Source organism: Clinocottus analis, unplaced genomic scaffold (genome assembly GCF_023055335.1).
Source record: "Clinocottus analis isolate CAN_PGR_092001 unplaced genomic scaffold, fCliAna1.0.p SCAF_8, whole genome shotgun sequence".
Lineage (NCBI taxonomy): Eukaryota > Metazoa > Chordata > Actinopteri > Perciformes > Cottidae > Clinocottus > Clinocottus analis.
Window position 1 is genome coordinate 19,469,735 of NW_027176240.1, and position 14,458 is coordinate 19,484,192.

Sequence of the window (14,458 nt, forward strand, 5' to 3'; positions counted from 1 at the left end):
GTTTCTCAGGATTTGTAGTGTTTTTGAGAGGACAGAGCAAACCAGACCCTTTTTGTTGAAGTTATTGTTTTTCATTTCTGTATATGTGTTTTTCTGTGTGCAATGAAAGGGCAAAAAAAAAAAGTTTAAAAAAAAGAATGTTAGGAGGGTTGACTCCAGTCAAAATATGTTTCACCAGCACCCATAATAGGTATTTAAGTTGGGTACAAAATCAAATAGGGTGCCACTTGTAAAAACCTTTTGACATACCTTGGCAAGCTAATTGCACTCTTCTAAGTTAAGGTAAGCTAACTAGCTGCTGATTGACTCCAGCAACACATTTACAAACAACAAGAACAGTAACTACCTTCTCATCTAACTAATACGTAAAACAATGCCATAACGTAGGCCAACGTCTATTCCTTCATTTTTTCTTTTTTATTTGAAGTTTATTTTACCAGCAATGCCTCATTGAGATTAAAACAGACAGCAGTGGCACATAGTTTCACAAAGTTTCAGAACTCATTACTGTTTTTACATTGCTTATATTATATATTTGTCTTCGCTGCTTCATCCCAAAAACTGATGGCTGCTTATCACGTGAGTTATCCCCCCCCCCCCCCGTCTATATTACCCCCACATCCGGTCTCTTATATGTGAGTGTAACACACTTGTTGTGTGATCTCTCCGCGCGGCACTTTCGAGGCACATACGGGCCAGTGTGTGAAGAGAAGTGACTCCTCCCATCGCCCTCCTTCTGCCGTGACTCATGCGGCCCTCTCATTGGTCGGTTCACATGGAGGGGGCGGTGACGAAGGGGGAATTCCCCCCCTGCTGGTGTCCTGTAACAAATGTAACTTTTCCTGTCCACTGTCACTCATTCAGCTCGGTGTTCTCCGAGAGACCATAACCCGTGATACGACGTTGTACATCATGGATGGTGAGTAGCAACAACTTTATGTACTGTATTGTAACAACAATAAGCTGTAGGAGAGGTTACGACAGAATGGGATCAATCATAATACTACTAATAATGTGATTTAAGTTTGATGTATACTAATATCTTAAGTCTGAATGTATGATATTAAAATCAAACACATTGATGTGCTTGATTTTATTTTTGAATGAAATACTATTTTACCCTACCATGAGTTTGTTCAACAACGTTGCAACAATGTTGCAATGATCGATTTAGAATAAGTGTCAGTGCAGCTCTAGCAGGACTGAATGAGCTTTTAAAAACACAACAAACCAGTTTTGTTGGGACATGTTATTAATCTGTCATTATTTATTATATTAACCAACCTTTCTAATTATCTTCCTCCATGCCCCCTATCCACAGTTCTTATGTCCTCCGTGCTAGGGGACGATCCACACCTGAGTAAGTGTATTTCAATACCCTTTGTGTCAAAGTAAAGCTTAAAAGAGGCAAACAATCTCTGAATGCACAGGATGGCCTCTTTCACTTCCTCATTTAGTTGTATTGGGAAGCTTTGCTTCATTTTTTTCTAAGCTTGGCAGTGTGAGTTTATGTGAGGTTCCTGTAATCCATGTCTGTAGAAAAGGTCAAATGTCCTAACATTGCTGTGCGCATGAGCTCCATTGCGTCTTGGTTCTGACATTCGGCGTGTCCTCGCCCAAAGCGGGTGCAAAGAAATGAGTAAGGCAGGCCAGTGGCCCCGGACGCTCCACTTTGGCAAAAGCATATTTCCCAATAGGTCCAAAATGTCACAGGACTTGTTTCACATTGCCCTACGCAACAATCGTATGCAGGTTCTGTCGCTCGGCTGTCTTCGAAAACCCATTTCAGTGTTGTTAGATTATTGTAAGATTGACACTTCCCCTACCCGTCTTAGTTCCCCTCTCATCATGTGGTTGCAGGTTTTTTTTTTCATGCAAAAGGGTCAAAGCGGGACAGACATTTCCTAAATTTTCTTTTAGCAAATCTTATTGAATGCTTAGCGGTTTAAATGATGCCTTAGGCTAAATTTGATTTTTAACAGGACGCTGTGTCAACTGTATTTCTGTAACTTGTCTGAAATGCTTCCCCAATTTGAACCGAAGAAGTGCAAAATCCTTTGGATCAATGTTTTTGGCTTGATTCAACAATCCAAGTGGATTGGATTTAGGTGATATGTCAACCTATCAACATTTTGTGAATTTGTGATGTGCAGAAAGAGTCCATAGCATTTCCATTCAGTGTTGTTTTTCCCACCTATCCAAAGATCTAGTTTATGGTTTCCTCTATAGATCAGGCTCAGGTATACATTTAATGTAAACACGCTCAATGTTTCTGTTTGATGTCAATTCAAACCACTTTTTTTTTAAAAAAAGGGTATGATTCAAAGTTTCATATTTATTATCTTTAGTATTGACCCAAGAGCTTTTTGTTGCCAGTGTTTTGTTACATTTTTGTAAAAAGACCCCCCCCCCAAAAAAGGTTGACCTGAAAATCAAAGTGTGATTTACATTCCGTACCGCCTTGTCATTTCAAGTGTTAATTTGTAAAAAAAATAAATGTTATTTCCTTGCTCCTTTAAAATCACTTTTATACACACCTTTAGGCATACCTCCACAATGCACAGAAATATGGACGCACGTGTTGTGCTGTTCATTTGCAAAATTTTCTGACATTTTATAGGTCAAGACATTTGTGAAAATGTTAGCTTTTTGGTTGAACTCAATCCATCTTCGTCCGCTCCTCTCCACACCTTGTCATTTACTTCTTTTTTTTTCAACCCCATGATCTGCGCTCTCTGTAGTGGCCGAGCCAGCCATCCAGATCTACGAGCAGCCCAAGCAGAGGGGGATGCGCTTCAGGTACAAGTGCGAGGGTCGCTCGGCCGGGAGCATCCCCGGTGACAAGAGCTCCGACAACAACAGGTCCTACCCGAGTCTGCAGGTCGGTTGCTGGAGCAGTGTTTCAGACATGAACTGCACATGTTTCGCTCTCTCTCATTTGCACCAGTGCCCCTCAATAAACGGTGCTCGCCCTCCCACACAGATCCTGAATTACTGCGGCAAAGGCAAGGTGCGTGTCTACTTGGTGACGAAAAACGAACCGTACCGACCGCACCCGCACGACCTGGTGGGGAAGGACTGCAAGGACGGATTCTACGAGGCCGAGTTCGGACCGGACCGCAGGGTGATCGCGTGAGTTCCCCACTCACAACAGCAGTCTGTGTCACTCTGTGACGTCATCGGCATCGCTATAGTCTCGGCCTTAATCCCCATTTAAATCCCCTATCTGTTGCGCTATGTGTGTGTGTGTGTGTGTGTGTGTGTGTGTATTAGAAAGGTCAGGTTCAGGGGGATTCATTCATGTTTGAGATTTCGAAGGAGTCATTAACTCCTGTTGCTTCTAAAACTGCAACTCCTGGACGCTGTAGTAAGTTCAGATGATGCAGATAAATTAAATTGCTCTCGCAGATTTGGGGTCAATCATTTAGCATTGAATCATTGGTTCGTGGTAAAGTCCGACGGGTTGGGCAGAGTGCACAATCGCTTTGACCTTTATCCTCAGCTTCCCGTGCCCGTATAGTTTTTTTGTTTTTTTGTTGACATCATACTTTGCTCAGGTGTGGGCCAGCGCTTTTTGTTTATTCATTCCTATCAGCTTATTGCAGCACTGTAAGAGTCGCGTCTCTTTTTTTTTCATGCCCTTGTGTTGTTGTTATACTGTCATTCACGCAGTTTCCAGAATCTTGGCATTCAGTGTGTGAGAAGGAGAGAAGTGAAAGAGGCGATCGTGCAAAGGATGACCCGAGGGATCAACCCCTTTAATGGTGAGTCCTCCTGCTCTCCTGTCTGTTCTTTTCAACCCACTTGTGTTGTAATATGTTTGCTTTACAACCTGACTGATACTGTTGAATGCACATCAGTGTGCACGTTCCTTTATTATTGTCAACATAACTTCTGTAGTTGTTTTTTTTTACCCAACATGATCCACAGCTTTAAATAGTCTATTTGCCATATATTCATATTTCATCAAGCTACAGTGCCCACCTATTGTAGAAGCCCTTATAAAAATGCAACTCAATGTCTGTGTTGCTTTTTTTTTTTTAAATCTACATCTTTACTTGTAAGGACCAACAAGTTCTAAAAGTTGTTTTTGGTCCTTACAAGTAAAGAAAGGGCTGTTTTTTTTCATGCGATTCATTCGTACATTACCATATTTTCTTCTGTTGTTTTTTTATACATTATTATTAATAATAACCGAGGAGTAAACAGGTTCACAACTGTTCAAAATAATTGCTTTTTGCGCATGCCGATTGACCCAATTCTCAGGGGCCGGAGAGTATTTTTCCTTGACTAGATTTAGAAATGGGCCCTCTCCCCACCGCACCGTATGCGGCCGTGCCATTTCCTTAATGCGCTTTCATTCTGCGGTCCTCTGGCGCAGACAGACAGCGTTTCTCATGTACAAACAGGCGTTGGGGCCTACTTCCCCATTCTTAGTCACAGTTGCTCAATTCAGTGCGGCGCAGGGTGCCACGTGAGGGCTGGGAATGCAGGATTTATTAAACGGGTGGGGGGGTGGAGGGCGGTCCCAAGGGGGGTTCCCCCAGCTCTCAGAGATGACGATAACAGTAGGTTTATGGCGCTTTACAGGTCTGTAAAAGCATGGAGGGTTTACAAGCAAGTTTGATTGAGACATTGATGCTTTTAGTTTTTTGGGAGCTTTGTTGTTTGCGTGTTTTTTTTTTGCGAGTGGCAACAAGTGGCGACTGAAACAGCTTGACTTCAGCAGATATCTGCTAACCACACACATTTGACATATTGCTTATTCTGCTCCGATGCTCTGATTTACTACTTTCCGTGTTTGCAAAAAAGTTTGTAGCCGATGCTTCGCTTTGACTTCAGATCCTGTAGAGCCCACGGTGTGCATACAGCCTCAAAGGCTTATGAAGCAAGTGACTTAAGTTCACCCCCAAAAATCAATTACTCTCAGGGCTTATTATCAATCTTTAGGTTTGGGTAGCCTAGTTTTAGAGAGACCAACCAGAGATATCTGCCTGCTCTCAAATAGGAACAGAACTATGGTAGAACAAAAACTGCTTGCAAAAGGACTGCAGATTATTTTAAGTAACCTAACCATCTAGATGGATAAATAGCGCTACACGTTTTAGATTTTGGGGTTGAACTGCCCCTTTGAACAAAAAAATCTCGACAGTTACACACAGTTAAAGTAGGAAAGTAACCCCAGCTGACATTTTTTTGACATGCTCCATCTACTGAGCTTTCCCATACATGCCCACACTATTCTCTTAACATTAATTTAACAATTAAATTGGTGTTACTGTCAGACACCCCAGTCTCAGGTTGAATGTGTTTATCGCGACAGACCAGATGGGCAGCTGGGTGTCTTTTTTTCTTCTTCTTTCTTTTACCCGCTAACCTTCCTCTCTCTTTAATTCACTTCTGCTGTGAAACTCAGCTGCTTCCTGTGTCGAGGGAGGGAGCCCCCCCCCCCCCAATGCACACACACACGCACGAACAACCACCTTGCGCACTCAAGCTAAATGTTGTAGGCGGGGGCCACATCGGGGTAGTCGAGGGGATAATGTGTGAGAACTAATGCTTTAGTAGAAAGCTCGCCTCACCTGTGCTCGGGTTGACACAAAACTGAATCCTGCGTCTGTGATATCGTATTATGTTTGTTCTTTGTTTGCATTTGAGTGGCACATCTGTTAATGTTTTTCACACGGGTGATGGTGTTTTCTTTATTCATTATTGTGTTCTTTGGCGTCAGACAGAGGCTCAAAAAAGGGCGGATTAGATTGCCTTTCTACGAGAGAAGCTCCCTTGAAATGATACTTGTGATGTTTCGGTTCGACGTTCTTCAATTTCCTACGGAGTTACGAATTCCAGTTATTTTTTCCCAGGCACACAAAAAGTGAAAAGATGTACAAACACACAAGCCAAAACTCTGTGCTTAAGCAGTAGTAGGGATGAATTGATTTCTGGATATAATCTGTGTGGACAAATGGGATCCTGGTAGAGAGCGATGTTGCGTAATATTGGCATAGGTTTGGTGATTTCCACATTCCATAAGCGTGAATGAGAGTCCCAAAGAGAACGTGTCCGTCCTCTGTTTGTCTTTGCTCAGCTGAAGAGAAAAGGTTTTCCATCGGCTTGGCCATGTGCATTTGATTTGATTTGCCATTGCCAAAACCATTACATTATGTTTGCATCATGTTCCTTCAGTCGTATTCAGTTGTATTTTTTAGTTGCCTCAGCCTCAGAAAAGACACACACAAATCGTGGCGATGTGTGTGAAGCTCGGTGAAATTGTGAGTCATGCAGTGGAGACGCTGTTTGTGGTGAGGTCTTGGCACCTGCCTCCCCTTCTTTCTCACTCTCACATTCCACTCCCACATTCGTACATAACCGCTCCCTCCCACCACCGCTCCCTCGCGCCCCACCTCCGCTGACCTTCATCACTGTCCCCTGTCAGCGCCGGAGCAAATGGCCTCGTCCCTCTTTGTAGCTGGGGCCCAGTGGCTGCGACTTACCTCCAGCCTGTAGCGGTCTTCATTTCGCCCTCAGCTTTGAGGGGAACACACAAAGCTGAGGTGGAGGGGATTTGCGTGCCTTCATTGTTTCAGAGGGACCAGACCATTCAGTCCCCAGATGTTGATTTTTACAGTGTTGCTGTCAGCTCAGTAAGCACACACACCTCTCAAGTACGAGGCAATGTTGTCAAAGGTTCCTCGAAATTACTCCGGTCTTAAAAAAAAAAGATGGATGCATGGAAACTGAGCACCTGTGTCCTAACATAACAATTTCACATATTAATGACAGTTTCTCACTTTGTGATTTATTAAGCTTTATTTGCTTAACGCAAATGCCAATTGTAATATTTTTAAATCTGTATCTAGAAGTGTAAGCGCTATCAGTTCCCCCTTTTTAAGTATTTATGCTAAGATAAGCTACCCATTTTCTGATTGTCATATCATTGTTGATCTTCTTGTGTAACTCTGAGACAGATCGCAAATGAGCGTTCTCATTTACCTTCTGTAATGGCGTATAAACAAGTAAAACTGTATATTTCAGTGTTAGAATAGGGATTTAAATCAAATCCTTTGCATTTGATTGGACAGCTAAAAGGTGGGCAGGCTTAGAACGTAGCCCCGTACGCAACAACAGAGGACATGCTAGATCCACACAAACCCCCCGTCGCATAAAGTTGCAGATTAATCAATGGATGAATGTCAAGATAATATTGGTTAAAATTGCAGGCTTCATATTTTATTTCACAAGAGGAAAAGATCATTGGGGTTTGACACAAAGATAGAAAAGAAGGTATTGTTTTTTTGCATATATCGTTAAATAGGTGCAACATTTGATCTGGGATATAATCTAAGAGGCTTTTAAACGCATTTTAAAATGCGTAATTGCACAGCTGTGGAGTCAATATGAGATGACTTCTGATTGAGCAAAATCCAAACCTGCACCAATGACCTGGTGACTCCACTTGGACTTGTGACATGGCTATAATAAGAGACCGGAGGGACAACAATACTTAAAGCTGGCTGTTTGCACTAAGCATGTCCAGTGATAGTAAGTTGGGTCGAGGAGTTTCCCTCCATCTCACATGTTGCTGCTGCTGCTCTTATTGAAGTAGTAGTTGTTGGTGTTTTACGTTATCATGAATTCAAACAGAGTTGAGCTTTTGACTTCAGTCCCACCACTTTCACACACGTCAGGAGCCCTCATGGCCACTTGTACAGGGAGTCTCATCTCTTGCTCGTGCTGATTTTCTCTCAAACACACACACACACACACACACACACACACACACACACACACGCATAGGCACTTTCCACCACGAGGGTGACGTCGTGGAGCGTCGCCGCAGTGACAAGTTGAAGGCGTCAGGTGGCCTCGGCATGAGCACAATAGATATTGAGAGAGATGGAGGAAGAAAAAGTAGGCAGATGTGAAAAGCATAGTGTGTGTGTGTGCGTGTGCGTGTGTGTGTGCGTGGGTGGGCGTCTCTCAGTTATAAAGCTCTCCCCTAGGAGGTGCGTGTCGCCTCTGAGGGCGATGTGTGACGCGTGTGTGCGTGTGTTTGTGTGTTTGTGTGTGTAGATGAAAGTGTGGGCTGTGGATACTTGAAAAACAAAATACAGATTATCTGTGACATGTTTCGGGGACAGCCTACAGATGTGACGAGATCTATCTATCCATCTACACTCTGATGGCCTAACACGTCTCTCATTAATTATTCACCACATGATTCTTTTGCACATTTGGTTCCTTATGTGACTGAAGTGATTTTGATGCAGCAGCACCCACGTTGCAGCTTCTAGAAACGTTTAGTGGCCGGCAATGCAGTTAATAGGATAATTAATTATATAGTTAATTATTATAGTCTGCCTTCATTTGTTTGTGGTGCTCAAAGAATAAAAAAACAAATTTGCAAGTGCGGATGAATGCATAAATAATAGTCCGTTAATATAGTATTTCATTGTTTAATAATTTCACTCCAAGTGCATTTTCCTAATAATGCATTGATACTTTTTTTTATCAAAATGACCATTGCTTACAGTGCAGGTCTCATGCCTTTAGAGCATCATGTGCTCAGTAAAGGCATATGAAGTAGCTGTGAAAATGACGTGTGTGTGTGTGTGTGTGTGTGTGTGTGTGTGTGTGTCACCTCAGTGCCACGTGAGCAGCTGCTGCAGACAGAGGAGTACGACCTGAACGTGGTCCGCCTGTGCATCCAGGTCTTCCTGCAGGACGAGAACGGCCACTACACCCGACCGCTCAGCCCCATCGTCACCAACCCCATCTACGACAACAGTGAGTTGTATGATCTGCGTCACAGTGTGTGTTCATGCTGAAGTCACGTCAGGCAACTGCATGCAGGGGGAGCGTCTGCGCGGGAATGCAGGCTGCCGAGGTTAGGCGTGTCCATCCCCGGGTTCACATGAAGAGCTGCTGATGACATAACATGAATGTAGAGCTGCAAACATTTGGCGCTAATTTTCTACCTTGCATAAGTGTTTGTGCCAATCAATTGCCACAAATTCCCTGGAAAAGGAAAACCCATCTCTGTCATGGTTTTCATTTATTTAATAATGTTGTTTTTGTTTTGGTCAGCAGTGGTAACCAAATGATTACAATTATTCTACATAACTATTCAAACTATTATAAACTATTGAATTGTTATTTTTTTCACTTTGTATTTGTCATTTAGTGATATGCAATGATAAAATGTTTTTTTGGTGTTATCCAATGTCAAGTCTCAACTTGATCATTTGCCGTGAGGATGGCGTGTGTGTAGTTATTATACGACACAGCGCCTTTGTCTTTTTTAGCCGAGCCTCATGAGTCGTATAAATATATACAAACAAATGCTTGTATATCAAAACAATGCTTGTTAAATAATTAGTTGACTGTTGGTCATAAACCTCTTCATTCTTTTCCCAATGTTTGCGAGATTAAATGTTCAGATGATCGCTACTCTACAGTAGATGTAAATTATTAAATAGTTATTTAATTATGGTATGTTTTGGTTTTTCTGGACGTTAACCTATACTTGCCAAATAATAATGATCTAAATAATGTGAAATTACATGGTTTTACGATAACCTTAAATCTCTTTTGGGCACTGGCATTTCCACTTAAAGCATTGCATCCAAGTGTTGTTGTAAGACCTGTGTATCCAGTATTTATTTGCTCAACGCTGTTTTGAGTGTTGCACTTAGTGAACTAGTTCAGTGTTCCTCACACACATCGAGAAAGGGGAAGCTCTTTTTTTAAACACTAAGCCTCAAACAACCCTGTTGCCATAGAGCACTTCCTCTTCTGACTATAGACATGTGACTCAACCCGCTGAGGCCTCGACTGTAAAATGACTGTGGTCTTTTTCGAAACTGAGGCAAATATTTAACAAGTTGGACTGAGCCACAAAAGCTGTTTCGTTTATTCACAACAAGACATTGACTAGATAAAGTCATGGCAGATTCTGACATTATCCCAACCCTTGTTCTGCATCATCAGGGGCCCCAAACACAGCGGAGCTGAGGATTTGTCGGGTCAACAGGAACAGTGGCAGTGTCAAGGGAGGGGATGAGATCTTCTTACTGTGTGACAAAGTACAAAAAGGTACAAACTATCAATATTCTGTTGGCCTTTGCGATCAACTAATCGGCACTGCATTGTTTTACAGATTTTTCATATCTTTTATCAATTTTCTCGACATTGTTTTCCATCCATTTTGCTTCTCATAGCCATCATTTTGCATGCTCATTCAGTTTTCCATTGCTGTCTTCCCATCATTCCCTTACCTCCAGACGACATTGAGGTGCGATACTTCTCCGACGACGGTTGGGAGGCCAAAGGCTCCTTCTCTCAGGCTGACGTTCATCGCCAAGTGGCCATCGTTTTTAAGACTCCTTCCTATTATAACACCAACATATCGGAGTCTGTGACTGTGCACATGCAGTTGCGCCGGCCTTCTGATCAGGAAGTCAGTGAACCAATGGATTTTAGATACCTGCCCGACGACAAAGGTAAGCAGAGATCTCCTTCTTTCTGGTATTAACTCAAACTCTCGCCATTCGTTGGTGTACGCTGGTTGTTTTCAGGAACTGGGGCTTCTCAGGTTGATTCAAGTGATACATGTGAATATTTTGCGTTTGTTGTAGATCCTTACGGCTACAATGAGAAAAAGCGTAAAAGAGAGCACTTGATGAGGATATCAGGATTGTCAGGTACGAGTTAAGGTTCTGTTTATACAATCCAACCAATCTTATATGCCCACATGTGCATATACGAGATTCAGTATTCATGTATGCATTGTAACAAAGATTTCTGGCCTTTCTTTAGGGATTCCTTTCGCTGGTCTGTCTATTAACCGACCCAAAGCGGTGCCACAGAGTACCATGAGTCACATGCGAAAAGGTAACTGGTTTAACTTTGTTTCCCTCATATTGCAATAGTTGGATGTTAAGCCAGAAAATATATTGCACTTCCATCAAGATCAGGATAATACTGTCCTGCTATCACACTAAATGTCAATGCATGTTTTCCAGACCTCAGCAACATGTACCTGAGGCCACAGCCCACATCTTCGATGCAGCAACAAGCTTCTGTATTCCACCAGACCTTCCAACCAGGTGCTCAGAACGTTATGATGACGTCACAGGCTCCCAATGTGTCAGTCAGCCATTCATGGGTAAATCCCAACCCAGCACTTTCAATGGATACGGTCACCATAAACCAGTCCAGTGCCATGAGCAATCTTCCACGTCCTAATAGCAGCAGGCAACAGCAGCCAAACAGTGGCCCCGGTTACTCCCACAGAGTGCAGCACAGTGGCTTTGAGAATAACACCCTTCCTCAGCTCTCTATGAGGGACTTGCAGTGCTTGGATACTGCCTCCCAAGCTCCTGTGATGACCCAGTTAGAGTCTCGGGCACTCTTCCAGCTGCAGCACCAAAGGGAGGAGCTTGCGTCTGAGACCCAGGCCCAGAACCACCTGGGCAACCAGAACCAGGGTCTCCAGAATGATTGGTCCAATTACACAACCCTCAATCCAGTCCAGAACACCTTTAACGGGTCAGTACCTGGAGGTGGAGGTGGCGGTGGGTCACAGGTGTTGGGCTCTTTCCCCTTCCTAGGGGGAATGGAAGGGGATGATTTTCTGAAAGACCTGGTGGGAGGAGGGCCTCAGACTGGCTTCCAGCTGAAGCAGGAGCCCCAGATCAGACAAGAGACTCATGCTTCCGTCACGCAATCACCGAGGGAAAGCCAAGAAAATACGTATACCAACTTACTTCCTCGTTCTATGAGCAATGGCACTAACCTGAATCCAATGACGCAAGATGCCTGTGGCAACATCCAGCCTCATAAAAATCTGGAAAATACGTATTCAAGCAACGGCATGGCATCACAAGGCCATTTTCTAAGTTTGGCTGACTGGATCAAAGCAACTCGGCAAAGCGACTAAAAAGAGTGACATTTTTGGTATCAATAAATAAACAAAAGCAGCTCAGAGGTATACATTAGTCTTGTAAAGACCTTGCAAAGCCAGAAATGTTGCTTCATCCATTCCGGCCCAGTAAGGCTCAGTGGGCATTTGCTTGGGTTTGCTCAGTAGGCAAATTACATAAAATCACCAAAGCCTTTTGGAATCTACAACCAGACAAAAACATTGTTTCTTGGAGGTACAATTGATTGATTAGTTTCTTCTTTATTTAAGACATCACCAAGAGATTGTTCCTACACTTTATTGGCCAACCATGGCGTTTAGTCATCTGCTTTCAAATAATATGGACAGATGCACCAGTCTCCTAAACATGATTACACTTTATTTATTTGGTACATTTTAGACAAGAACCATGCAGTTTCAGAACCTTTTTGGATTTACATTAAGGACGCCTGTTCAGGTTCCACCCTAACCTTTGATCTCTGACCTGTTGGGGTCGTTCAAATTACTACCCACTAATTCATTGATTGGTTTCCAGCTGCTAGTGTGAGGATCTTAGGAAATATTCTCCAGACTAGTCAATCAAACTGGTTTCTACATGGCAAAGTGTGGGGATAAAACATGCTGTTTGGTTGTAAAGATGACCAACAACATGCTGATGATTTTCAAGGCAAAGATAGAATTCCACAGATGTGAATGTACTACTTTATTTCTTTTTCTTTCTCAGGTGAACTTGGATTCACTGTGAACATATTGTATAGTAGGGTGTTTGAACTCGAAAAAGAAACGGAGGCCAATGTATGTTTGGGATTTAAATCGACAGCAGATAATATTAACATGGTTTTACACTTTTTATTGCTTTGTAATGAATTCTTACATATAAACTGTTTTATTGATTTCTTAGCAGAGAATTTGCTGTTAGATGTGCTCTGTACATAGATATAAGCCATAGTTGAGTGAACGCAATACCCATGCTGAAACACTCGAGAGCTGGCAAGGTACTGAAATTTCCATTGGGGAAGTGGGAGGAAACACATTCAGTGTTGTCTTTCCTTTGTAATGACTATGTCATAACAGTGATCACGTGTGTTATCCAGAGTTCTTAGAGCATTTCTACCAGATTTTTTTATATAAAGATGTCAATTTTGTATTTCTCTCTTTCAGCCAAGCTTATTGATAGCTTTGAAGAGTGCCTGGCTCAAGAATATTGTGATTGGACACACGGCTGATGATAAACAAAATGTCATCTGTAGTTTATCTCAGCCTGTGGCTTTTGTACTTGTATGCCTTCCAGAAGCTTTTTTTTTTTGTTGTAAAAGGAAATAAATATTTTTGATGACTACTTTGTATGATTTGCTATTTTTCGATTTATTGATAAGATCAGTTCTTAATAAACAGAGTCTGTCTCATTCCACATGATCCATATTGGATTTTTTTGCAACCAGAGGTGACAGAATTTAAAGTGTCATTTTAAGGCTACCAAAATCTTACGAACAACAGATGTCCTTGTATGTTATGTTCTGAAGTGCAATTAACCTACGACACTGTAGCTTCTTTCTCCGTTGAGAAAGAAGCTACAGTGTGATGCACTGGGCTTCAGTTTTACGTGTCTCTGACTACAATGTGTCCCAACAACAACGTGGTGAGCGATGAGCCACATGACACTGCACTTTCAGTTTAAGCTTTACTGGACTTGTTCTCACCTAAGTTGTCATCAGGATTTTGCTCATTGTCTTTCTTTTCTTTCAAACCAGACAAACAATGTGTGAAAAACCCAAACTAAGCTAGTCTGAACTTGAAGTGAAAGTCTGAGCACTGATGGCTGTGAAACCTGGCCTTTTCGTGGTTGAAACCTTTTGCTTTTATGCCAATGCACAAATTTAGAAGTGTTTATTCCTTCAGTTTTGAGAAGTCCTTGAGCCATTTTCATTTCTGTAACGGTACCCCAAACCTATAGCCAGCGGTTGGTTAGCCCAGTGAAGTGTAAAAACGGGGAAACAACTGATATAACTGCTCCCACCTAAGAAATAGTGTGCCTCACAACCCCACCTCAAACTGCAATGTGTTGCACAACGTGCGAGTCGTTTACAACTATAGGATGGTCTCAAAATTTTGGGAAAAATGCTTTATCACTTCTTTGCTGATAGATAAACTAGGTTAATTGATAGCTTATATTAGCATGAAGGCTAGGAGCAGATGGAAACAGCTAGCAAGGCATGTGTCCAAAGATAAGTAAATCAATGGTCACGGCCTTGGCATACTTTGCTTCCACTCATATTGACAATACTGATACTTGGTGAATTTCTTGCACAGTTTCATTTTTGCATCAGCGTCATTCATACTTTCAATCGATAAATGTTGATTCTAATCTTATTTCTTGTAAAATGCTGCATTCAATAACGCAACGGTACTTTTTAAGCAGTGCGTCCTGAGGCGTCACTACCAAGGAATCCAGGATGTACGCCGTTGGATGTTTTGTTTTCTCTCGTATTAAAGGAGACTGAGGTGAAATGCTGCTTGCAGCATCCTTCCTGTTCG

At 42.3% G+C, this 14,458-nt stretch overlaps 1 protein-coding gene across 1 annotated transcript; it reads left to right on the forward strand.

Annotated features, from left to right (window-relative positions):
* The first annotated feature begins 872 nt into the window (after positions 1-872).
* rel (v-rel avian reticuloendotheliosis viral oncogene homolog) lies at positions 873-13,233 on the forward strand. Its single transcript, XM_068567949.1, has 11 exons — positions 873-919; positions 1,322-1,360; positions 2,742-2,881; positions 2,984-3,132; positions 3,673-3,764; positions 8,647-8,787; positions 9,991-10,095; positions 10,284-10,502; positions 10,638-10,703; positions 10,819-10,893; positions 11,025-13,233. The coding sequence occupies exons 1-11, from the start codon at positions 913-915 to the stop codon at positions 11,939-11,941; spliced, it is 1,950 nt and encodes a 649-aa protein (XP_068424050.1). The 5' UTR covers positions 873-912; the 3' UTR covers positions 11,942-13,233.
* The last annotated feature ends 1,225 nt before the right edge of the window (positions 13,234-14,458 follow it).